We start from the raw sequence: 26760 nt of genomic DNA on the forward strand, positions 1-26760 counted from the left end.
GTGATAGTAATACCCACTGTTGGTGCTTGGCAAACTTGCATGACTAGAAAGCTGGCATATCTCAGGAAGTGACTTCAGTCATGCCCTCTATGTCCTGGGAATAGGCCTCCCCTGTCCATGCCTGCTAGGCCCCATGCCAACTATGAGCACTCTGGGATAACGAGTTTCCAAAGAACAGGCCACTGTTCCCACTATTTCTTTAAGGAGCAATGGTGCTTTCCATACACAAAGAATGAAGGATCAAAGGGCCACTATCAGAGCAGGCTTGCCCAGAGTCCTCAGCCTTGACCTCAGCTGGCCAGCTTCGTCTTTATCTGGACACTGTCCTGGGTACCACCTGCAGGGCTGGAAGCCACTAACCAGCTCTCCATACACATGCACAGTCTCTAAGGACCAGAGTATTTAAGTACGTAGGTTAAAAACATAAACTCTTCTCTGTTCCCTACCCCAGCCTGTGGCCTTTGGACTACTGCTGCCCAAGGCCCATGTACCAAGAGGGAAGGCTGCTGTTGTATCCAGGAGATAGGCACTGGAGACTCAAGCCCCTCCCCGCTCTTGCTCTCTTTCCGAGATATATCAGTTAGTCTGACAGGCAAAGAGGCTTCTCTCCTACACGGAAGATACCAATGTCTGTAACATCATTAGTCACTCAGGGTATAAGTACTGCCAGACGAGGGCCAGAAGAAAACTGGGCTGGGCTTGAGGTCCCAGACAACCTGATCGCTGGCCATGACCTTGTTTGCAGAGGACAGTAATTGATTTGCAAACTAGGCCTGAACTGGCTCAGGCCTGGTCCAGGATGCTGCCCTGTCTCCCTGACCCAGGCAGCTTGGGACCATGCTCTACATCTGCTGAAATCAACAAGCTCGGCGGTTGCTTAACCAAGGGTAGAGACTGTATTGATTGAAGCTAATGGCTTGTAGGCCGGCAGAAAATGAAATTTATAATTGCTATTGAGTCCCATCGACTCACCGACTGTAGGCTTTTGGTGAATGGGAATATGGGAGCAATCAGCACGGATGGCCCCTGGGCCAGCAGTTCCCGGACCGGGTTCAGGGGAGGGAAGGAAGCTTCAAGAGGCTCGGCCTGCAGAGCAGAGATTCGGCACTAAGCACACCGCTGCTTTGTGCCTTGTGCACATGCTGTTTGCTCCTCCTACGCTTGCCAGTCTAGGAGGTGACCAGTTAGCGTTTGCTCCTTTGTACGAGTGAAAGCCTGGAGCTTCTCATTGAGCTACCGAGCTAGGAGATCCTAGCAAACTGTAGTGCCGTGTCTCTAGGCTCCTGTTGAGTCTCCAGCGGCACGCACATCATCACCAACCTCACTGTGCCCTTGACTTCTATATTGTATGGACAGAGGCTGTTGGTGGAAGTCCAACTGAGAATCCTGATGGGGGCTCAGGAATGGTTTCTCCAAGATCAAGGTTAAGAGCCTTACCCCTGCCCCATGTCAACTCATTCTCCTGCTGGGCAATTCCCTTCGCTCCCTGGCCCTCCCTGGATACAGCTTCTTCATTTCATCCACCTATTCTGCCTTGGCCTCGCTATGGCCTTCCTGCCTCCTCCAACTGCCTCGTCCCCCTAGCCTGACCTCGGCGTTGCCTGCTTCATGCGCCCCTTTCCTCTGTGTGTGCCGAGACCCTGGCTCTGCCTTACAGTCGTCCTCCCCCAGAGTCTCCCAATGCTGAACACAGAGAAGGCCCCTAAATTCAAAGACTGGATAAAATGAAAATGGCGGCTGTATGCAGTTGGATCTTGGGGTGCACTTGCATGGAAGTAAAGAGAAAGAAATCCAAGTATCCCCTAGCCTTTGTATCACACATCCTAGCAAAAAGATAGGCCAAAAAAATAAATAAAATAAAAAAATAGATAGGCCAACTTTTAAGAATGTAAGTTAAGAGGCTAACTTTTAAGAATGTAATCTTTTATATTGACTCTTTAAATCTTTAAAACAATCTTTATGAAAAGCCGCCAGAGTTTTCAGACTACCTCATTACTATTTTAAAAGTTAAGATTTCCATTGATGGGCTTAGATTGTAGGTTTATACATTGTTGCCTTGAAGTTCTCCTGGCAGGGAAGAAGGGAAGACAGTCTTATTCTGAGGGCCCAGCTGGATCTCAGGACCTTGGGTAGATGAAGAACTCAGGGAAGAACAGATGTCCAAACAGAGCTCAGACAGAACACTAACAGTCCAAAAGGAAAAAAAAAAAAAAAACAAAACAGTAGAGGCGCTCAGGGCCACTGTACCATAAATCATCTGCTGCGGCAGCTCACTCCTGGGACAGCACAGGACCTCAGCAGAGCCCCTCAACCTTGCCTACAAATCGCATTAAGTTTCTAAAACATCCCATTGACCCCTCCCCCGTGCCCTTCCATTACCTCACCCCTCTCCTCCCAATCAATCTCTTGACCTCAGTGCTTACCCTTTAAATCAGTTCAGCTCTGAGATTCATCTTGCCATTTCCCCGGCCGCTTTAAAAAGTCACCGACTTTTCATAAATCACTTTCTGCTCCCCTTCTCCTCCTGCCCTGTACTCCGTACTCCGCCGCTGCCGCTCAGACACAGCTGCAGACACAGACAGCCGCAGGCGTGCTGCAGGGCGCCCAACCCCAGCCTGTGGTGCTGAGGGGCAAATGGGTCAGTGGCTGCTGCAGCTGGACTGCCTCAAGCCTTCCCAAAGCTCCTGAAAGTTATTGAACGTGTCCAGTGAGGGTCTCTAAAGTAGACCTTAAAAATAGGACTCCCGCGCACTTTTCCTTAGAGAGGTTCCCTGGCTGGTGGAGAAGTGAGGGGGGTGGGTCAGAGAACAGGACCGATTCTAGAGGAGGTTATGGGACACAAGCCATAAAAGGAGGTCTCTGTCGAAGCCTCAGGGAACTCGGCTCTGACCAAGGGTTACCTGCTGAGGATGACATAAATTCCCAGGCACTCCTGGTTCTCCCAGTTCAGGCTAAACCAGACTCTAGCAGTCAAAGGGCTCTCTGAAACAATCTGGCCATCCTGAGAATCCTCCTGGGAATGAATTGTGTCTAATCTGAAGCCTCCTGGAAGAGAGGGAGCATGAAGATCCGAAAAGGGACCCAAGAGAATCTGGGCAGGGCTGCCGTGCAACACGATTTGAAAAGCGTCTTTGACCATTCTCAGAAGAATTCCTTAGCATCAATAGTGGCCCCAGGTAAGTGATTGTTGGCCCACACTGCACACCTCCACAGGCTGAAGGAAACCCCAGCACACCAAGGATTCACCTACAGGGAGATCCATACAACAGGCAGTCCCTAACTGTGGTCCTTGGAAGGTCTGTAGAGAGGCCAGGCCCAGGCTTCCTCCAGCCCAGCGACGTATGTGATGTTAGCCTGTCCCCTGTCTAGTGCGGCCCACAGACAGGGACTGGGATTTACACTCTTACTTATGGTAGCAACCATCTATGGTGCTTGTCACAGGAAAAGCTCAAACATCTCACAAATTGGCATTATATTTGTTATTGTTTTAGACACCCCAAGGGATTCAGTTCCCTTCCAAGCAGCTTTCAGTTAAAATGCTTCCGTAGGTCTTACCTAAATGGTTTGAATGCATCAGTATCAGAACTCCCTTCTTCCCCTCACACACATGACCCGTTAGGTGGGAGATGTCCCTCACAGACCCTGTTCTGTACAAAATCCTATAGCTACCAAAACCCGATTGTGATGTCTTCTGTTTGAGGCTGGTGTTTTTTTCCCCCTTTCGAGGAGTTTATGTTTCCTGCAATGTTGTACAGCTTGCTTTCCTTGAGGTCCATCACAGTATTTAAACACACATCCCTCCATGTTTATGAGCCCTGTAGCCACAGATACAACCGACGCCAGGCTGAGGAAAATAGCTTTATGTGCGTTGAATGGGTATAAACGTTGTCTTATCATTGTTTCCTAAAGGATGTGGTGTGATAGCTGTTGATGTCACATTGTACCAGGTTCTATGGGTTACTAGGGAAGAAGGAAAGTATCTGGGAGGGTTGTGTAAGCCATGGATAAATATTGTCGTTTTATGTGAGGGGATTGAGCCTCTGAGACTCCGAAGGGTTTGAAATACCCATAGGGGGTGGTCCCAGAATCAGTCCCAGGTGTGACAATAATGTCGCAGGGAAATTGAAAGGTGGAAATGTGAGGTAAGGAGTTTGTGAATAATTGTTGACCTCAGGGGGGAAAAAAGGCATTTATGGGAGAAATGGAGTGAGCTGAGACATTGAGGAAGTTCTAATGGTATCAAGAGAGGACACAGGGCTGAGCACACCCATATCTGCAGAGGACATTGTGGCAGGGGCTGGGCTCTGAGAAGGACTGTAAAGTCACAAGACTGGGTCTCTAAGCCAGCGATGGTGGGATCCTACAGGGTTTCCAATGAGCATCTTGTTCTAACCCCCTCTGTGAAAACTCCCTGCCTGGCCACTGCAAGAGATGACTACAGAATGAGGAGGCATGGTGGACAGGAAAGGATGGACAGCAGTGACTTAGGAGGGATGGTGGGACCCAAGAAATGGGTTTCTACTGACTGAGATGGGGAGCCTATGAAACAGGTGCCAGGACAGGAAAAGACAGAATTTAACTCCCATTTGTGATACTGGAACTGTTGGGACAGTATGACATTTGACCTCAGGTTCAGAGTTGAACTGCACATGGATGGCTTGTAAATCCATGAGACTCTGTAAACAGAAGTGGCAGCACGTGCCACCCAGTGAGGAAAAGGCAAGAGGGTGCTGTTGGGACCCCAGTGGAGCAAGTGCTGTCTGAGAGGGCAGGGTCAACATGACTCCTGTTGCCATCTGGCTTCAGCCCTGGCAGTCACAGACACCTATGCTCACCCTCCTTCTCCTCCCCCCACCCCAGAACTAATCACACATTGGTGTTCTTCTCTCTCCCATCTCAGACAGGCAGGGAGCCTTGTCTCCCCTGTCAACCTCTCAGGAAAACCTGGACCAGAACTAGTATAAGTAGAGTGCCCCATGCTTCCTCACCAGACTGTGGAGTGTGCAGCACAGTCTGTGCCCGGCTTCCCTGGCTTCAGGAAACTCCAGGCAGTCGTGGGATGGGGTACAGTCAGGTCTGAGCACAGAGAACTGTAAAGACACAGGTGGTTGCTGGGACCTTCAAGTGGAGGGCCTGGTCACTGCTGTAAGACTGCCCCGACCCACTGACACTTCTTTGCCTCTGTCACAATCTGGGATGGCTTCCCACTAGCCCAGGCAAACCATCCCCAAGCCTTACCTGAGTTCAGACTCCCATGCTAGTGCTTTTGGAAACTACCTCTCTGAATCCTTAGCCATGCACTTAGCTGAGGGCATATAGATCCTTCCCCTTCTTCCTGTTCATACAAGGAGAATGTCAGAAAGGTTTCCCTATGTTCTTTTAAGACTCACGTGTATTTGTGTGTGTTCATGCATGTACATGTGTGCACATGTGTGTGGGGGAGGTGTATGCATGTATTCATGCATGTGTATGTGTGGACATGTGAGTGCAGTGTGTGTGTGTATGCATGTCTATGTGTGCTATTGTCACATACAGGTCCTACCGTTCTAAACCCTTCAGCCCCTCCATCTTCATCTTGCTCCCTCCTCTCCCACTCCTTCACCCAGGGAGGTCCGTATTTCTCTCTATAGGGTCTTTCTCGCTGCGTCATCCAACAGGAAGCCAGAGGCTTTCATTGAGCTTGTCCTTCCTGCATTCTTCAGCCTTTCCCTCAGGGCTCGAGGGGTACGCCACCTCTCCTGCATACTGCACCACCCCTTCCTTCCACTGTAAGAGTTCTTGGGACTCTGCTCACAGTCCCTTCTTTCCCCCTGCACAGGCTTCCTGGAGAGGTCATCAGGGCCCACAGCAGTTCCTTGAGGAGTTGGGACACTGGCCCTGAAGCCAGCAATTGCAGACTCCAGAGCAAAGTGCATGACCTGCCTGTGCTGGGACTTCAGGCGACTGAGGTCTCAGCCTCTGCAGGCCTCTGCTTGCACACATGCAAAATGGAAGTAGTGAGGAGACTTGTGTAAAAAAAAATAATAATAATCCAGATAGAAAATGAAGGCCCATGCATAGCATGCAATGTCTAAGTCCACGTGAACTGCAGCTATTGCTACTATTATAACAATTATTATTGAACACGTCTTGCATAATCTATAATCTAGTATTTGCAACCTTTCTCCAATCTCTTTGTGTGTTTCTCTATCTCTCTGTCTCTCTGTCTCTATGCCTCTCTGTGTGTCCGTCTCTCTGTCTTTGTCTTTCTGTCTCCCTCTCTCTCTCTCTCTCTCTCTCTTTCTCTCTCCCTCTCCCCCCCCCCACAACACATAAAGCTCCCCATGAGAGTGCTGGATATCTCCTAGCTCCGTTTCTGGTCCCCTCCCTGCTCCCCCCACCCGCTTCCAGCCTACTTCCCTCTGCTCCAGGCCCCATCATTCCTTGGACTGAAAGATATCCTCTGGCCAGCTCCAGGTGCAGAGGTGACTACACCATTCTTGTGCCCCCAGGGAGCAGCTAGCTGAGCAGACAGCAATATCACACGGAAGACAGTTATTCATAGGATGTCAAAGGTGAAGTGGGAAAAGGTGACATTGTGGAGGACCACATGGAGGTCCTGGGGTGGAAGATCAGACCCCTGCAGTGTGATGAGCCCAGGGCAGTAACCATACTGCAGGTACCTTAGCGGCTTGTAAATCCAGATTCGAAACCATTTGCCCAGAAGTTTGGGTTGAGCAGATGAGGAGATGGGTGCCTAAGCACTCGGGTGCATGCACATGTCATGAGACCGTTCAGCAGTTGTTAGCTGAGCAGCTGGGTCTGGTGGTAGATATGTGATCATGTTGGTTGTACTGTGACTCATGGTTCAGGGCAGGAATGGGGCTGACTCTGGGGACCGCAAGATCATAACTGCATTTGGAGAGAGGACAAGACTGTTTCATGACAGGGTTGGTGCTTAGACATGAGGCCAGCCAAACTAAAAATCTCAGACTGTAGCGCTTGCCAGCCTCCAACCACTGTTGTGGTATCCGAAGTCCTCAGTTTGCACATCTGCAAACAGTAAAACGTAACTTGTTAGTGGAAGAATTCAGGATTCAACAGAGCATTTCCTTGGCCGCTGCATAGGCCTTTGGGAAAGGCCTGTATGTAGGTGGTTGCCCAGGCAAGGATGGTTATATCTGAGTCGAGTCAGTAAGGGGGCTGAAAGGAAAGCGGAGAGCACAGGGAAAAATGAGTTTAGAAAGTAACTACTCATGAAGTTGGGGGGCAGTACCTCAGTGTGTGACATTGCTAGCTGTGGAGTCCTTGAAGAAGGACGAGGCTCAGCAGGTTTGGGAGAGCTTCACACGGAGCTTTTCATTCACACCAGAAAGACCCAAGACCCTCTGGGGGAGCATTTGTAGATGGCTTGACACACGAGCCTGCCATTCATAAATGAGGACTCCTGATAGGAGAGGGGGAAGCTGGGACAACCTGGCAACAGTGAGAAAACCTTGCGAGAACTTCTGAGGAGGGACAGAGGGAGTCAAAGCAGGTGGTGAGTCTTGAGTACAGACGTCAGCAGGAAGGCTCTTCAGAGTGGAGGAAATGCCGAAACCATGTTTGGGGGTGTCTGGCTAGAGCAAGGTTTGGAGGGGCCAATGTCCTTCAATGTGTGCAGAGATGAGAAGCAGTGGCGTGGGTTGTCCTGGGAGAGGCCGCGAGAGCAGACACCTGCTGCGCACGCTGAGGTGAGGGTAGGTAGCAGAACGGACACCATGCTTGTGCTGACCTCCCCAAAATCACGAGTCCTGCCTGTCCTGACCTGAGGCGATTCACATTCTGGTCACCCTTCAAAGCCTGGCCCTCTGGCTCTGTGGAGATGTCCCTCCTCTCAGTGACTCTGCAGAGATCTTCGGTCCCATGGTCTACACCTTCGTTTAATTTTTCTTCCTTTTAGCCGTCAGGAACTCCACTGGGAAACCCACCAGCTCAGAATCCTGCCCTGTACTTATCAGGACTCTTTGATTATGAGGGAGGGAGTACAAACGGAGGAAGAGAGAGGCTTGGTATCCTGTTGTGAGTAGAGAGCCCCTAACTTCAGGTTACTATCCTCCCCAGGCCACCTTGCTTCAGGATCGCTTGCCAAAGTCCAGTCAGTTCTGAGGCCTTAGCTTGTCAATACTCCCTGATTCAGGGCCTGGTTTAAATATTTACAGAACTGGATACATTGATTAAAGGAAGTGCTGAGGACAGGAACAGTGGTTATTAATAAAGCATGCCAGTGGCTGTTCTTCATGTGAGAAGCTCCATGGGTCTGATAAGTAATATATGCATGATTGATCATCTCGGGAGAAGAACCTGTGTTGGCGTGGCAGTCAGCATGGCCCGTGCAAGAAGAAGCCCCCTGAGGAATTGCAGGACTGGAGTTGCTTCCCGCCCCCTGGAATGTGGCTTCAGTGAGGCCTGCTTTCCATTACCTGGAGCTCCCGAGAGGGCTGGTGTCTACAGCCTGACAATCAGGGAAAGCCTTTCCCTTTGTGTTGACATGTCAAGGGACATGCATGCCAATAACATGGGCAGCCATCACTTATTGCCTGTATTGCTAAGTATTGCATCCATTGGCCTGGGCCCAGAAAGCTCAGCCTTCCTGGAGAAGTCATCGGGCATCTGTAGACCCCACCCAGTATACTCCAGAGGGCCCATCTATGCTGATTAGTCCCTGAGACTGTCAAGTCCCTGCTGCCAGCTGCCCTGCCCAGTATGTTAGAGGGAGGAAGAAAAGATGTTTGTCTGGTAGGATGAGCAACTATTAGAATCTGTTGTAACAGAGTATAAAAGACAGAGCTATAAATACGGCCCGAAAACAGTCCAGAGCCTCGTGTCCCACTGAAGACACCTGAGGGGTCTATTTCATCTTCGTGGAGTAGGGAAGGTTCTAAGCGCCTCCCTCTTGCAGGTGACCTGAAAAGAAGAATTCAAGAGTGGACAGTGGAGATTAAGCCAACCTACCCACAACAGAGACTCCTCACTCACAGAGCCACCACTGCCTGCCGAGTCTTTAGTTAGACACATCAGGCAATCAAAACACAAAAATCCATGCATTAGATGTCTTAATCTTATTGAACTTGATTTTTTAAAAAAGCTCTGGAGATGTACCCACTGACAAGTAGAAAAGAAACTCAGCAATCAAAGGGGCATGCATGCTCTCATGTGGGCAAGGAAAGAGACCTGAGAAACTAAGACCTTCAGGCATGTGCAGCTCCCCATCAGGAGCAATGAATCAGGTGTCTCCTGTGGGTAGGAGAACCTTAGCAGGGAGTCCCACTTGATCAACCATCTAGAAGAGGAGAACTAATACTGTCCTTTGCACCTCCTGAGTTCTGGAGTGTGACTCCTCAAAGTGTGATCTGCAGCACTCTCAGTCATGAGGAAAGTGGTGTGCCAATCACAGCCATACACGATTTTGAAGAAGCCGTATATAAAGGCACTTAAAGTGCTAATAGCCATAGAAAGACCTCTTCTGCTATGTGGCCCCATTGCTGGCTGCTCAGACTCAGGAAACAAGTTATCCGTGTAAGCATTCACTTTCCTATTCCCTTTATCACAGTTATCATCACCATGGCTACCAGTTGATGTGCCAAGCACTCAGCAGGGCTTGGTGATCGCTCCTCCCCTGGAACAGTTTCTCCTCCTCCTCCTCCTCCTTCTCCTCCTCCTCCTCCTCCTCCTCCTCCTCCTCCTCCTCCTCCCACTTGCTCTGCAGCAGGCATTGTAAACCTATACAGTCTGGAGTTGCTGACCTGTAGACTGAGGAGAAGTTCATATCAACTGTCAACTTGACAAGTTCTAGACTCACCTTGGAGACAAATCTCATGTCTGTAATGGAGTTTCTAGACTGGGTTCTTTGATGTGGGAAGACCCATTCTAAATGTTGACAGAAACATTCCACTGACTAGTGCCCTAGAGTTTGAACATAGAGGAAAAAGTAAGCCCAACCCCATCATCCACCTCCTTCTGTACCGGAAGTGCAGGTGCAATGTGACAGCTGCCTCATGCTACTGTTGCCTTGGCTTCCCTCCACTGGATCCTCAAAGAGTATACTAAAGTAAAACTTTCCTTTAAAAGTTTGTCACAGCAACTTGTCACAGCAACAAAAGAACTTTGTCACAGCAAAGTTCACAAGAACTTTGTCACAGCAACAAAAAAGTAACTAATATAGAAACTTGGTACCAGGAGTGAGGCTGTAATGTAGAAACCTGGTACCAGGAGTGAGGCTGTAATGTAGAAACCTGGTACCAGGAGTGAGGCTGTAATGTAGAAACCTGGTACCAGGAGTGGGGCTGTTGCTGTGATAAACTTTACCATGTGTTTTTTTAGGTGTTTGAACTAGAAAATCCCTAATGTGCTATGAGAAGAGTTTGATGAGTCACTCTGGTGAGTGAGGGGAAGGACAGAATGCTGTGAGAATCATGAACAATGTGTTTTGGAGGAGAATAAGGTCTTTTGGGAGCTGAGCTGGAAGTCATTAAGAACATTCTGGAAAACAATCTAGCTGCAACCTTCCCATATCCTGAGAACATCAGTTATGCTGAATGCAAAAGTGGTGGACTGATTTGTGATTTGGTGAGGAAATTCTAGACAGTATAGCATTCAGGATGTGTCATGGCTACTACTCACTGCTCCTCCCTAGGTTTACAGCGAAAGACAACAAGTGGAGAGAAAACAAGTACAAAAAGATGTGCTGTTTGGCAAGGAAAGGAGAAAATATAAAGTTGCAGACATGATAAGAACTGAAAAAAAAAGTAGCTATAATTGTTGAAGAGATTACCACTATTAAAGAGAAATCTACATCTCTGTAGAAGAACAATATGAAAGGTGCCCTACGGAGAAGAACCTGTAGATCAGAGGCTTTGTTTTTTGAAAATCCAAATTAATTTCAGAGGAGAACCAAAACTGAGAATGTCACTTGAGGGACGATTCCATATGGCCGCTGAAGCCAGACAATGTGTGGTGGCAGTCATAGTTTTTGTAGTGAGGCCCTGAGGGTCCATTGTGTGAAACTATAAAGGTAAAGTCTTGTTGAAATGAGACTCGGGGTTTTGGAGATATTAGGGCCATAAGAAATCGTCCAAGGAAAAAAATGCAAGCGCAGACTGGAGCCGGCCCGAGAGAGCCATGGCAGAGCTCCAGGTGCAATGCTTCCCATGCTCTTTGGTGCCTAGATGATTCGTTTTGAGTCCCAGTGACGGACATGGAGCTGCAGAATCTGATGTTTGCCCCGCTGTTTTGGTCTCGTTATGGTCCAGTTTTTCTTGCCATGTCCTCACGCCCCTCTTTCAGGAATGTTTACTCTGTGCTGTTGTGCATTGGAAGTGTGTAACTTGTTTTGATGTTATAGGCGCTCACAGTTAAGAGATTTCCCAAGTCTCAGAAGATACTCTGTGCTTGCACTTTGATGTATTAGAACTGTTGAAGATTTGTGGAGATGTTTGACGTTGGACTGGATGCATTTTTCACTATGAGATAGCCGTAAGCCTATGATGATGAAGGGTGAAGATTGTAGCTTTAGCACAGTATCTTTGGTATCAGATCGACAAGGGGTGGACTTTGGATGGTTAATATTGATTGTCAATTGACAATCTAGTAGCACATAGATGCCTGTGAAGGAGTTCCTAGGTTGGGTTAACTGGAGTGGAAAGATCCACCTTTGATCTTGGTGGCACCATTCAATGGGCTGTGGTCCTCAACTGGATCCTAAGTGAAAACTGGGCTGAACATGAGCATCCATTTCCTCTGCTTAGCAAGCGAGAACACAGTGTGGCTGACTGGCCCATGCCCCTGCTGCCATGCCTTCCCCACTGTATTAGTGAGGATTCTCTAGAAGAACAGAACTTATAGAATGAGTCTACATATATATAGAAAGGGGTTTATAAGAATGGCTCACAGGCTGTGATCCAGCTACTCCAGCAATGGCTTCCTACCAGCAGAAGGTTCAAGAATCCAGGAGGTTGTCCAGTTCGTGACGTTGCATGTCTCAGGTGGTCTTCAGTATACTGCGGAATCCCAAAGAAGTATACGCTCTAATGCCAGTGAAGGCATGGACTGCGAGCAGGAGGGAGAAAAAGCAGGCAGAGGGAGCAAGCGTCCTTCTTCCAGGCCCTTTATATAGACTGACAGCAGACGGTGTGGCCCTGGTTAAAGGTGGATCTGCCCACCTCAAAGATCCGGCTGAGAGGTGGGTTTTCTCACTGCAAATGATTTAATTAAGAAAAAAAATCCCTCACAGGTGTGCCCAGCCATTTGCATTTTAGCTAATTCCAGATGAAGCCGTTAACAAACAAGAATAGTCATTATAAGTCCACCCTGTGTCAACTTGACATACAATTATATCTCCTTATGACATGATTAATTTCCTAATGAAAACAGTAACCAGCTCACAGAAATGTACTATCACACATACAATTGCAAACAAATTATGTATTTAAGCAGGTTGTAATTATGCTTGACATGATGTAACTATCCCTCAAACAACCACAAATACACTATAAATTTAGAATAGGAGTATTTTCCCTTGAGGGACATTTTGGGGTTAGGGGGTTTCCAAAGTTTCTCTGTATAATAGTCCTGGCTGTCCTAGAACTCACTCTGTAGACCAGGTTGGCTTCAGATTTGCAGGGATTCACCTGTCTCTGCCTCCCAAGTGCTGGGATTAAAAGCCTGTGCCACCCACTGCCAGGCCAAGGGATGTTCTTTTAGTAATTCTTTTTGTAAAACTTATGTATGATTACCACTGATAGTTTCTCTATTGATGTTACAAGATCGAGAAATCAAGGAAAGAAAACAAATAACTGTGCAGACACATTCTTAACAAAATATGGCAGAAGCATGTCAGTTATAATCCTGGCTGGCTTCTGCAACTGGTCACATGGCCCTAGCTGGTGTTTATAACCACCTTTCTCTACTACCCATTCTGTATTTCCTCCATCTTCTGCAAGAACCTCAGCAGGTCTTGGGTCTTTTCCTGAAGGAGTGACCCACACCATCATTCCTTACATATCTGTGCCCTTTGTCATCTGCCCTGGATTGGGCTGTTGTAGTTTTCCGTTGATTTTAATTAAGCACAGGACATGGAAGCGCCAAGAGGTGGCCTAAAGGAGCTCCTGTACTCCAGACATCATCTTTCTTACCTCCATTGTAGAGAAACAATCCAATTTCTGCTTGGTAGTCTAGATTAACTACCCCTCCTAACACTCATTCCTTTCTTAGGCTATTGGCTTAAGGGCATCAGAATCTCAAAGTGGCCAGGGTAAAGTCTGAGTTTCCACTTCAACGGAATGTTATGTCTCCTGGCAGCAGTCTCCCTGTTCTGGGACCAAAACTTCTAGGCCAGCAGAACTTAAGGTCACAGGAACAGGAAGCAAAACTCTTCCTAGTGGGTCACTAGAGGTGATAGTGAGTGGAACCATTCCCTTTTCCACCCCTTGATTCCTGGAGATGGGAGAAATACTATGCTATAATGGATACTGCCTTCCGGAGAGCCCTGCCCTATCCCTCTAGGCTACTGCCACATAACTGGCACTGTTACTGGCTGTTACTGCGTCTTCAAAAGGCCGTTTCATTTTATCTGAGCAGCTGCTTCAGGACGGGAGGAACATGGTCAGACCATGGATCCTATTATCAAGGGTGCACTGCCACGCTTCTCTGGCTATGACTTGAGTTTCTTGGTCCTAAGCAATACCGTGTGGACTATCGTGACTGTGGATAAGGATTTCTATAAGTCCACAGGTGATATGTGGCAGAAACATTACGTGTAGGAAAGGCATAGCCATAACCAGACAGATTAATGTCTTTAAACAGTGATCAGGGTTAAGTGTGTTGATTCTGTATCGTGCAGCATGGGGGCCAGACCCAGCAGCCAGATGGGAGTAGGATGCAGATCCATCTGAAATACAAGCACAACATGGTTCATCCCTGTGCCCGGTGCTGCTGGAAGACAGCGGTGGCTGTGTTGTGGGAAGGAGCAAGGCTGTGCTGCTCCCAAGCACCCTTCCGATTTCTCTTTAGATTCTCTGGAAAAGCACACTGTGTGGGGTCACTGTCTCCCTTTATGTAGGAGGTCAGCATAGGGGTGGCCGCATTCCTTGCTCAGTCAAAGCACTGCTGAGACAAGGCTGGCAAGATCAGTACCAATGGCCAAGAGGTGGCTCTTTTGAATTCAGTCTTAAAGGCTGCATCGGACTTCACCAGCAGCCAGAGCCAAGATCTGAATGGGAGAGAAATGCAAAACAAAATGTCCACTCTAGTAGAATAGTGATGTGAAGGATAAGGACCTTTGGTCCCTGGGTGAGACTTATCCATAAGGAATAAACCCAGAGAAGTGGAGACTTCTGGATCCCAGTGGCAGAGTGAAAATTCATGAAGGAAGGCTGTATACCTCCCTGCAAGTACATAAACCCATGCTGCTTCTGAACTGTTCTGGCATATGCCCCGGAAATCCAAGTGGAAAGTGGATCCAACTTGTCTTGCCATTCTGGACCCCAGGTCTTGGTCCCGGGGTAGCCTGGGGAGCAGATGGGGGCTGCAAGGCTGACCTAGGTTTCTCCACACTCACTGTGTGTTCTTGGCTTCCAGCTCGCTCCAAGAGCCTGGTGATGGGAGAACAGAACCGGAGCCCAGGGAGGCCCCTGGGCCCCCACAAGCTGGGCCCTGTACTCAAGGCCGGCTGGCTGAAGAAGCAGAGGAGCATCATGAAGAACTGGCAGCAGCGATGGTTTGTGCTGCGTGGTGATCAACTCTTCTACTACAAAGACAAAGATGAGAGCAAGCCCCAGGTAAGACATGAAGGTCCTGTGTCCCATGGGCATGGCGCCGGAACAGCAAGGTGGGACGTGGGGGTTTGAGTGTGAGTGCAAGCAAGGACAGTACTCAAGTTTGACTTACCCCTGTGCATGCTCCCATATCACAGCTTGTTTTTCTAAAGCACACTCCCAACTTCTGAGATGAAAATGGTTTCTTTTAACATTGGCAGAGTACATTCCTGCCTAGCTTAAGAAGCAGTACGTCCCATCTTCCGCTCAGCTGCTTAGCGCTTCCGACAAAGACATGTGTGCACATATTTTATTCTCATTATCCAGGAAAATGGGCTCCAGACAAATCTAACCTAACACTGAAATCTGAATCCCTGTGTGTCTCTACGTCTTCAGTCTCTGCCTCAAATAGGGGCATTTATTCCCTGTACTACTGGGGACCTCCCCATTTGGGTGATCCACTCAGACCAGCCTCGGTTTACTCACGGGGAAGGAGGTCTGTGGATAACCAGGTTCAGGTTTAAGCATCCAGCATTCAGTGTGCTAAGACTGGCCCTTAGTTATAGAATTGCTGTGCAATTAGATTCCAGTATCATCTCTGCCATGTAGGTAATATTGTTTCATATTTCAAATAAAACCTAAGTTGAAAAAAAGAGTGACTGACCTGAACCCTACAGGGAGCACGCTAGATGGACTTCCAATCCATTTCAGATCTGCTTGACCGCAGAGTTCCTGTCTGTCTCACTGAACTCACGACTTCACTTTCCTCCCGTGTAAAACTGGACTGATGAGATCAGGAGGTCCCAGTGTGAACTAGAGCCGCCTTCATCCTGTTCGCTGTAGTTTGCTCCACCCTCATGAGTTTGTCCTATGCACTTTCTATTTGTGCTGTTACCTATGTGGCCATCTTCCGAAAGCAGTTCTAATCATTTATATATTTATTCTTACTGTAGAATTTGCATGACATAAATGGCACCATAGTATCCATTGTTAAAGCCTATAATTCAGTGGATTAAGCTCATTCGCATTACTGGGCAATGCTTTTTCATTTTGAGTGCAGATATATTTCAGAAAGGCAAGGTAACGACCACAGAATAGAAACCATGAATGGAGGTAAAGCCATGAGGTGAAGCCACCAAGTGATTGACTTGTAGCCGGCTCCTTGCATCACTGCAGGCTGTGGGACGAAGCCTGCCCTCTGCCCTGTTTTCTATTCAAGCTAGTGTTGGGGACACGGAAAAGATACAAGCAAGCCAAACTGACACGTCTAACGTTCTCAGACTGTTCAACACTGGTGTGACAGAACCCGACAGCCTCCTGCACCCAAATTCACAGCTTGTTTGCACGGACCATTTGGTCTTTCCCCTGCTGCGGGGACCACTGAGACATGCAGTCTCCTGTATACCAAGGCCCTGTGACTTCTGGCTTTGAATGAGGGGTCTGAGTGTTCTTTCCAACTTGGAGCACTGATGGGGGGTGTGGCTTGGCACGGGTTGTTTGTCATCCCTTCTGTATTCTTTCCCCCAGGGAATATAGTAGCTGTCCCACACTATCTTCAGAGATAGTTCCAGAATCCTCCATCGGTGTACAATAATGTATTTGTCCACAGGTAGCCTTTGTATCCCCTTCCATAAACTTGAAACCATCCCTAGGTTGCAGTCTAAATATAAGGAGTTGTTCTGCAGTATTGTCTAGCAGTTCATGACAAGAAGAGACAATTTGCCCATGTTCAGTCTAGATATAATTAGAAATATGAGTGATCTATAGGAGTTCAATGCATGGGTGCAGAGGCCATGGCTGCAGACTCCTGGCTTTACCTCTTGCAAGGATTAGATGGCTCCAGTCCTGCAGGCCCAGCTGTCTGCAGAGCACCCTGCTTTGGTGTCTGTGTGATTCAGCTGTGATGAGGCCATGCCCAACAGATGAAGCCGCTAGCTGCTCTTTATAAGAATTTCACCGTTGTACCCTGAACTCCTGTTGTCACCCTCTGCTTGACTCAGCCTGCCATGCTTCCTTTGGAAGTTGTTCATTGTGATGTCGAATGATGCTAGGTGTTGGCAGCCCTGCGGTCCCTTCACTTGGGTGAAGATCCCTCTACTCCAGGCTCCCCCGTGTGTTCCCTGCTGTATACCCTGTAGTAGACCAGGCATCCCTACCTCCAATCAGACGGCGCTAGAGCCCGTCTCTCCCAGAATTTCCCATTGCTGCCATATTATCCAGACCTTGACAGCTTCTAGTGAGAGCAGCTAATTAAATGACAGTAACCACACCCCACATTCACTGACCTGGATGCATAAGGGTATAGTAGCCTCATACCCACCCCAGGTCAGTGCAGGTCCTTTATCTCCAGGGAGAACGGCACATCTGTGAAAGGAGCCAACATACCCCAACAGACACCAGTCTCTGCTCGAGACTCCTCTTGTGACTTTCTGTGTCTGTTCACCCTTCCAGGGTACTGGGACCTAACCGACGTTCCATAACCAACTCTGACTCCTGAGGCAGCCTTGCTGTACAAGTTCCTAATCTCAAAGCCACTATTAGTCCAATATGACATTTAGCTTCCACAGTGTGATCTCAAACTGCTGTCACAATCAACTCACAGATCCCTATCTAATTTCATGAAGCACGCGTAATAGACTAATTCTCAGTATCTGGTTCCTATAAAATACACCCTGCTCACTGTTCAGAGTGACAGCCCGGCCCGGCAGTCAGTCCCTCTTGGCGGAGAGCCTGAGCCAGCTGTTGTAATTGTCAGGAAAGGGTACATCCTACCGCCTGTGACACTGCCCAGAGCTCAGATAAGCATCAGTCATGGCCCATGTCCTTGTTCCCTCTCAAAGCCTTTATCTCTTCTCTTTTGTCCCACTTAGGCCAGGAGGACCAGCAACTGATTGCACAGAGATGGGGCAGGAGACTCGCATGAGCTCAGACATAAAAGGCCAAACAGGGGTGCCTTCCAGAGCCCGATGTCTGCCCTCATCCCTCCAGCCTTCCCCAGAACATGCTCCGGGGCTTTCTAGTCGGCAGACTCTGCACTTTCTTCAGGGAAGGAGTCCAGGACTTTGTCATTTGTCTTTTTTGGGTTGTAATTTCAACTTCTTCATGAAACGTTTTCTCATGGCATGAAGCTTCTTCATGCACTTTGGTGGCCAGCTCTGTGGATTTCCAACACTTTGAGACTCACTTTAGTGGTCTCTGGCCTTAACCTGTGTGTCTCTGGGCACTGAGTAGCGATGGACCAGAATGGGAATGACAAGTACAAGACAGAAAAACGGTCGCGCCAGAGAAAGAGTCTAAAGCAAGCCACAGGACAGCAAGAGTAGGTGCTGACATTTTAGCACTCATAATAAATAAGAATAAACTAGAATTATCTGCTTCTTAAAAGACAGGAAGTTTGGGGAGAGTGGGCCTAAAAATAGGAAGCAAAAATAAGCAAAAGGATGGGGAAAAGGACAGGGGGTGGTGGCGCACGCCTTAAATCCCAGCACTTGGGAGGCAGAGGCAGAGGCAGATAGATATCTGTGAGTTCAAGGCTTGCTTGGTCTACAAGGTGAGTTCCAGGACAGCTAGGACTGTTACACAGAGAAACCCTGTCTTGAAGAGAAACAAAAAAGAATGGGGGAAGTCTACACCAGGACCTTTGAACAAAAAAGGAAGCAGACCAAGTAGGGTTGCTGGAAACCAGGATCTGAGGTGGGGACACACACTCCAAAATTCCTTCCTAGTTATTGAAAAATGAAGTAAAATCCAACCTTCCAGGTAAGGGCAGCAGATTCAGAAAATCAAATTTGACTGTTTCAACTCTCTAACACCCCTAATAAGTTACCACTATGGTCAGAGTTAAGACGAGGGAGATAGTCTCCGATGCTGGGCAGATTGGCCAGAAGCAGCTGGTGTGTTTGACTGACCTGGATCCCAGGCAGGGCTGAGGGCTGCACAGGAGCCTGAGACTTGCAGAACAGGCCTGTCCCAACCGACTGGAACTGGCAGCACTGGATATAGACCAAGAAGAGCAAAGACCAAGAGCCAAGGTTGAGAATCAGCTTCAAAAGCTGTCAGAGGTTTAGGGTGGCAGCTCAGTCAGGTGCTGTGATGACCTGAGTTCAATCCCCAGCACCCACATAGAAAGCAGGTGGTTCCCAGGATTTGCTAGGCAGCCAGTGTAGCTGAATCAGGCAGCCAGCTCCAGGTTCAGCGAGAGACTGTCTCAAAAACATTAGATTAGAAGTGATAGAGGAGGACGCTTGGACCTCAGCTTCTAACCTGAGTATACACTCCTACACCTGTACACATGCACATACGCATGTACACACGCACGTGCACATGTGCACATATACATAAGTTTATACATATGCAGAAAATACACACACACTTATTAGAGCTAAGATACTGGGATAAACCTAATGTCAACAGATGGCTCCCTCCAGAATGGAACTCAGGTATAAGATTAAAAGTCTGGTCCCTGGAAAAAGTGGTGGGCAGAGCATCACTTCAGACTAAAAGACCCAGCTCTCAATGGGAGCACTGTGTTCCCACGTCCCAGGGTTCACTTCACACTTAGCTTTCAGGCCCCTCGGTTAGGAGCAGCCTCCTCTCTGGTCCAGAGAGGAAAGTGAAGAACTTCCGGGGCTTGCGAGGGCAGTGGTCCAGGTGGAACACATCACACTTCCAGGACTTGAGCCTCTTAGCAATAAAGGCCAAGATGGCAAAAGAAACTCAGATGAAAACAGGAAGAGGGAGGAGGAGGAAGAGGAGGAAGGCTTGGAGAAGGAGAAGGTGTCAGCCATAGAAACAGAAATGCCAGAGGGGAGAAACCCCATATTTAAAATTCTTTACCAGGCCTGGTAGTATAGGCCTGAATTCCTATTTACTCTGGAGGATACGGCCAGTGTATCACAAGTTCAAGACCAGCATGGGCAACTTAGTGAACCCCTTTTCAAGGGGATGCAGCTCAGGGGAGGAATACTAACCAGTCTGTGCCAGGCTCTGAGCTCAATCCCTAGCACATCCAAACAACAGAGAACTGTTCCTCACTTCCTCTATGAAAGACTGCAAACCCTGAGGAGACAGAGAATGAAACCTTCCCTAAGAGGTCAGAAGTGAGACTTCCAACTTGAGACACCAAGAAGAGGAAAGAAATGACAAAAGCGTGACAGACAAGCTACCTGACTCAGGAGCTCTGGAGAGAGAAAAGGGAAAGGATGTGTCCTCAGAGGAAATACTGCCATGAGCTAGCTTCTCACTGCTGGAGTGCGCACAGGGTGGGGCTGAGGAAGCAGACAGCGCTATGGAGGTGCAGGAAGGGAGAAGAGCGGGAGGAGGCTGGACACAGTCTCAGGTCTCAGCTGTGCTTGGAATTCTCCAGATAATGACTAAAATGCTGTGCCAAAATACAGTAGCATAAACATGGTATTTGGGAAAAGAAAGAAAATCCCATTTAAGAGACTCAAAGTGCTGATCCTGACAGTGGCGGGGGAGGAATGAATTGCTGTCTTGTGGCATGGTGGAGAACTATTTTAATCCTTGAGTAACTTTGCTCTTAGAAGTCAGTGAAATAAAACTGAAATAATTAATATGGAGTTTGAAAATACAAATAAGCTAGATTGGTAAGGCTGGGGGTGGAGTTGGGAGGACAGCAGACCTGGGAATGGGAGGACAGCGGACCTGGGCTGGGAGGACAACAGACTTGGGCTGGGAGGACAGTAGATCTGAGCTGGGAGGTCAGCGGACCTGGGCTGGGAAGACAGCGGACCTGGGAGGGAGCTGGAAGGACAGCAGACCTGGGAATGAGAGGACAGCGGACCTGGGCTGGGAGAACAGCGAACCTGGGAATAGGAGAACAGTGGCCACTGAGATTTCTGTGTCATGTTATTTCTCACAGTAGTCTGTCCACTCACATCCACCTTTTTAATGACTTTTAACATAACCAATAGAGAAAATAATGAAAACCAAAGAAAAGAATAGAACAGAGCCACAGGCCTAAGTGATCTTCAGATAATTAGAAAAGGTGTGGTAAGAGACTAGACATGTCACCAGGGCCACCAAGGACCACCGAGTCACACGATGGCCTCTGAAGAGCAGGTCTTGACCTAACGTTGGTGCTCAGAAGTAGTCATGGACAGTATGTGTGTGGCAGCCTATCTCAGGGAGGGCCAGGAGGCCAGAGCGTGAGGTTAGTCACACACAGAACAGAAGCAGCAGCTATTGGCCAGAAATCGGATATGGCTCCACCTGGGAGCAGGGCCTTGGTTCTGTCCCTGTGTTGGGGAATCCACTATGGTTGAGGAGCTCACACTCCGTCATCAGGGAAGTCTTTCTCAGCAGCATAGGCAGGAACTGGAGGATACAGACAGGAGGCAGGGGTGGGGGCAGGAAGCCCTGCTTACCCTGGAGAGAGGGCCTGTGGGTACTGGAAATAGCAGGGCAGGGTGTGGGAGGCTGAGGAGTTTGAGGGACACCAGCGTGGCTCAGGCAGCTGTAGGTTCTGGCTGGGACATCTGAGAAGCCATTTTCAAGCAGGCCGGGTCTCCGTTTTGCCTCTTTGTTTGTTTTGTTTTCTTTCCTCTTTTCCAGGGTAATAAGTGGCAGGAGGCTGAGCAGTAAGGAGCAGTAGAAAATTGATTTAAAGTTTGATTCAATTTAGCATAAAAGCCTGGAGTTGAGAGAAAGAAGGCAAGATGGATGGGAAACGGGGGCTCTAGTGGGAGTGAGCTTTAACACAATCAGAAATCTTTAAGGAAAGTAATAAAACAAAACATGCCAAAATGAAACAGAACTCCCACAACGAGCAAACAAGGAGTTCATTTTGTGCTGGCCAGCGCCATGGAGCCTGCCCTGGAGTGTGGCTGGTATTCCGAATGGTACTCCATTGGAGAAAATTGATTTTCCCTTTTCTAGCAGTATCAGTTGCAAATAGCTTCTTGTCCCGTGTCCACTTTCCCCTCTCAGAGCTGGAACCGCCTCTGGCTTGAGCCTGCTCGGGTCCTGTGTGTGCTGCCACAGTCTCCGTGCTACAAACTCATTTTAAAAGACACAGAAAAGAATCTTAATATTGCAATATTAATTATGTGTTAGGTGTAGTAAACTAAGTATATCATTCAACCAGAGTAAAAAATATTTACAAAACAGGGAACCTTATGCGGGGGTTGTGACGGTCATTCAATTCCATAGCTTGAAAGTAATAAGAAATTTCCAATATATAACCAGTGTCCGGCTTCCCTAGGGCCAACATTGACCAAGCTTTTGGTCATCACAAAGCCTTTGGGAACCCCTCCCTCCCACCTCACCTCGAAAAAGGGAACATTTCTAATTCAGGTGAGGGATGTAGGGGCATGGCATCTTGCCTAGGCTGACTGGTGCCCCAAAAGCATCTAAAAGTCGGAACAACTTCAGTGAGAACTGGGCTTGGCAAAGACGTTTCATCTCAGCCAAAGGCATCCACAGCGGAAGCCAGGGAGGGAGCACATTGCTACCTGACTTGAAGCCAGTTTATACACAGCTCGCTTTCTTATGAAGCTTAGGACCACCTGCTGGGACCTCAGTAGGTTGGGTCCTCCTCCATCAATTAACAGTCAAGACAGTCCCCCACAGACATGCTTACAGATCAGTCTGATCTAGACAGTTGTTCAGCTAAGAGTCTCGTGGCTCTAGGTTGTGTCACCTCAACAGTTGAAGTTGATCGGGACACTTGCCATGGGTGCCTGGTATTTGGGCTTTGGCAAGGCACTTTATTAGTGTCCCACATCTTGGGAGGGGGGGTGCAGAGAAAACAGTAGCTTTCTGAACTTGGGCTTCCAAGCTCACTAGCTCATAACCGGAAAAGACATTTGTTGTTATTTAAATGAAAAAGAAATGTTGGGGGTTGAAGAAATAGTTTCACAGTTAAGAGCACTTGCTGCTCTTCCAGAAGATCTGAGTTCGGTTCCCAGCACTCAAGTCAAGTGGTCAAGAGGCTTACAGCTGCCTGTAACTCCAGCTCCAAGGGATCCCATGCCCTCTTCTGGTCTCTATGGGGACACACGTTTACACATTTGGCACACACACTCTCTCTCTTTCTCTGTTTCTTTATTTGTTTGTTTGTTTGTTTCTCTCTCCCCTCCACCTCCCCTCTCTCACACACATAAAAATATATCTTTTAGTAAAAAATATCCCCCACAGATCTTATATTTGAATATTTGGTGCCCTTGCTAGAGGAAATATGCCTGCTTTGGGGGTTTATACCCTCACTCCACTTCCTGCTCCCCATCTATGCTTCCTGCGAGTGGGTGGAAAATGTGATCAGCCAGCTTCCAGCTCCAACCACTGTACCATACTTCCCTCACCGTGGTAGACTCTCTATCCCTCTGTATCTGTAAGCCCAAAGAAATCCTTTCCTGCCTAAGTGAACTGCATCCAATGAAGCTTTAGCAAGTCAGCCAACAGAAAGGGGTTCGTGACAGGCAGGTGCCTCTGACCTTGCCTCTGTCATGTTATCCATGCGATGGACAGCACTGAAAGCCAGTGACTCTGTGGGTCATCAGGCTTGGTCCCCAGCTGAGCTTTGTCCACTTACTCTGACTTTCCCAGTCCCATGCTCTGTAGCCTCCAAGGCTGACCTCCTGCACTCTTCCCTTCCCTGCTCACATACATGTTCTGTAGTATCCAAGGCAGACCAACTGCATTCATCCCTTCCCTGCTCACATGCATGCTCTGTAGTCTCCAAGGCTGACCACCTGCATTCTCCCCTTCCCTGGATACATGTCCTGCTCCCTGCAGCAAGTTGATGGCATCTCCCCTCCTCTTGAATACAAGCTGGGCTTGTGACTAGTTGGCCACTAGAATGACCCAGAAATGATGCTGCATGCATTCCAGTCCCCACTCCTAATAAGCTAATCTGTGCACTTGTTTGGGCAGATCACAGCAGGACAGGGGCAGTATGGAGGGAGAGAACTCCCAGCCTGTCAGTGCCAGTTGACAGAGATGCCCCTTGCAGCTTTGCAAACTAATTATCCATTCCTTTGGTTTTCATGAGTATCATAAATGGCACACCGCATCAGTGATTGAAAGAGTAAGTTCTAGAAACACACTATTTTCTTGGAGTTGTGGCCCCAACACTTTCCTCCTTGCTCTATGTGATGTCAGTTTTCCCATCTGGCTAGAAGAGGATGTGCAGAATTTGCAGGTCTTGGAAGTGGGCATAATCATTTCTTAACTGCTGTGGTTATTCACTGGTGTAGAACAAAGAACCCTGAAACTTAGTGGCCTGGAAAGAGGGAATGATGATTCTGCAGCAGGGCTCAGGAAAGTTTTGATCCACAGGATGTGGTACAGGGTCACTCACACAGTTGCATAGCAGGCAGCTGCCTGGGGTAGAAGATTCATGGCCAGCCTGAGCTACAGAGTGGGATTATATCTTAGATAGATAGATAGATAGATAGATAGATAGATAGATAGATAGATAGATAGATAGATAAAAAAAAAACAAGGTCAGGGACTGACGAGAGAGCTCAGTGGTTAAGAAAGATTGCTGCTGTAGCAAAAGTCTGGAACGTGGTTCCTAGCACACACATCGGGCAGTGAACAGCTGCCAGTAACTCCAGCTCCAGACTATCAGGCACCGTCATCTGACTCTGAGGGTGTCTGCACCTGTGGCATGCATCCACATCCACAGTCACATTCTTTTTCTTGGTTTTTTGAGACAGAGTTTCTCTGTAACTTTGGCCACTGTCCTGGAGCCCGCTCTGTAGACCAGGCTGACCTCGAACTCCCAGAGATCCACTTGTCTCTGCCTCCTGAGCGCTGGAATTAAAGGCATGCACCATTACCACCCAGCTCACATTTTTAAAAAGTCAAGTGAAGAGTTAAGGGTTTGAATTAATTGAAAGTTCAGTAGAAACTAATAGTGAGATATAGTTGTGAAAACTAATGAAGGCCCAGTCATATTACAAAAGCACACAAATTGTCACAGGAGAGCAGAAGCCCGGATGAGCTTGTCCATGGTCAAACAAAGTCCATCTGGAGAAAGGTGGTCCCTCAAGCCCTGCATCTTCAGCATGGCAGGAACAGGGATCTAGGAAGATGAGGAGCTTGAACTTCCACAGATCAGAGAAACAACTCAGTACATTGCCTGGGGCAAGGAAGTCTTGGAAAGAGTGTTCTATAAGACATTCATCCTCATAGGAAAGCATGAGCAGACCTGCTCGACATCTTTGTGTGGCTTACTGGAGCAGGTGAGCACCAGTCTCTGGGGCTGACGAAGTGGCTCAGAGGGGAGGTTTAAACAGAGATGGTCTTTAAGGGCATTTTTGACTCTCAAAGTCAAAAGGGATGCAAGGAATGAAGACCTGGATTCAGCTAAACTAATATAATTTTCCAAAGCCACATCCTATTTGAGTCAAAACTGGGACCAGAGGAAAAGCTGGTGAGCTCTGGATCTGTCCGGGGCAGGTACTTTTTCCCAGAGTTCCAGTTGTTGGTGACATCATGGTCTTCAGCTGCCATCTTGTGTAGAGTATTTGAACCCTGGGCTCCATGGTAGGCCTGATGAGAATCTCAGAAGAGACAGAGTTGATAGTGGGCACCGTGGGGGCCTTGGAGCTGGCAGTTCCCACAAGTAGCATTTGGCAGTGAACATGACCTTGAGCTAATTGGCTGTCGATAGGCATCTGTTAGCATGGCAGAGAAAAATTAGACTGTGGATTTTTCCTTGTTTAAAATGTCCTTGGAGACAACTTCAAATGTCCCTTTTGTAAAGAATTGCTAGCCCCTTATAAAAAGAGAAGTATCCATTATTTAGGTCTAAATCTGAGAATTTATGTTTTTTTATGAAATTCTTTTATTTTTCCAGCCATTTAAGAACCATAACTCCTGCTGTCTATACATATCAAAAGCCGAGTCCTAGTCAAGCAAGTTAAATCAAAAAAAAGCTGTATTTACTAAACTCAAATTGGCAAGCACAGCAGCTCACTTTTAAACAAATTTTCATTAGAACAAATTTCCCCTGCCTGTACCATGTCAAGGAAAAAACATAAATGAAGTTGCTTTAAGACTTGTCTTGGGCTGGAGAGATGGCTCAGCGGTTAAGAGCACTAATTGCTCTTCCAGAGGTCCTGAGTTCAATTCCCAGCAACCACATGGTGGCTCACAGCCATCTGTAATGAGATCTGGCGCCCTCCTCTGGCGTGCGGACAAACATGAAGGCAGAATGTTGTATACATAATAAATAAATAAAATAAAATAAAAAAAGAATTAAAAAAAAAAACTTGTCTTAGCCAGGCAGTGATGGTGCATGACTTTAATCCCAGAACACAGGAGGCAGAGGCAGGTGAATCTCTGTGAGTCTGAGGCCAACCTGGTCTACCGAATGAAATCCAGGACAGCCAGGGCTACACAGCACAGTGAAACCCTGTCTTGAAAACAAACAGATAAACAAATAAATAACTTTTCTTGCACCTTCCTGAATCTCTGGAGGCAATAGTGGCATTAATCGATGATAATTACTATCATCAATAATTATATGCGAATATGCTGCCACTCCTATAGGAAAGGAAACTGCCACTTCTCAGCCACTTTGTCTTCTAAAACTGACCTCTGTGAACGCTGAGTGGTGTCACATGACTGAGGCAAGTGGAGCAGGGGGCTAGGAGTTCAAGGCTGCATAAGGAGACCTCTCCAGCAAAACCAATCCCCAACTTTTGTGTTTCCTCCAGTGTCCCTGATCATTCATAAAAATGAAGTGCCCTCCTTTTGGTCTGCTAATTTAATTCAGCACGGAGCTTCCAGTGCCTCTTACAGCAGATCAATTCTTTGGCTTTAAGTTGAACCCAGTTGATTTACGGTAATAGCTGGAAGGTTGTCTGGTAAATCATGGGTTTTGTCAATTACGGGGCAGAAAAGTGAATTGAATGGCATTGGGGCCGCAGGGAAGGATACCTTACTCATTGTTTAGCTGAGCTTGACTTATGTTGCATTAGTGTTTAGCCATTCTTTATTGCATTGGTAGAATACTGAT

At 47.8% G+C, this 26760-nt stretch overlaps 1 protein-coding gene across 3 annotated transcripts in view; it reads left to right on the top strand.

Moving 5' to 3' along the window:
- The window catches only part of Arhgap22 (Rho GTPase activating protein 22), a 166148-nt gene that overhangs the window by 47604 nt on the left and 91784 nt on the right, over positions 1 to 26760 (top strand). For all 3 annotated transcript variants that reach the window (XM_087906248.1, XM_087906250.1, XM_087906249.1), the window contains exon 2: positions 14596 to 14795. In XM_087906248.1, the coding sequence (XP_087762374.1) occupies positions 14596 to 14795 (200 nt within the window). The remainder of the gene's footprint in view (positions 1 to 14595; positions 14796 to 26760) is intronic.

Source organism: Myodes glareolus, chromosome 5 (assembly GCF_982192425.1).
Source record: "Myodes glareolus chromosome 5, mMyoGla1.1, whole genome shotgun sequence".
NCBI classification, from domain to species: domain Eukaryota; kingdom Metazoa; phylum Chordata; class Mammalia; order Rodentia; family Cricetidae; genus Myodes; species Myodes glareolus.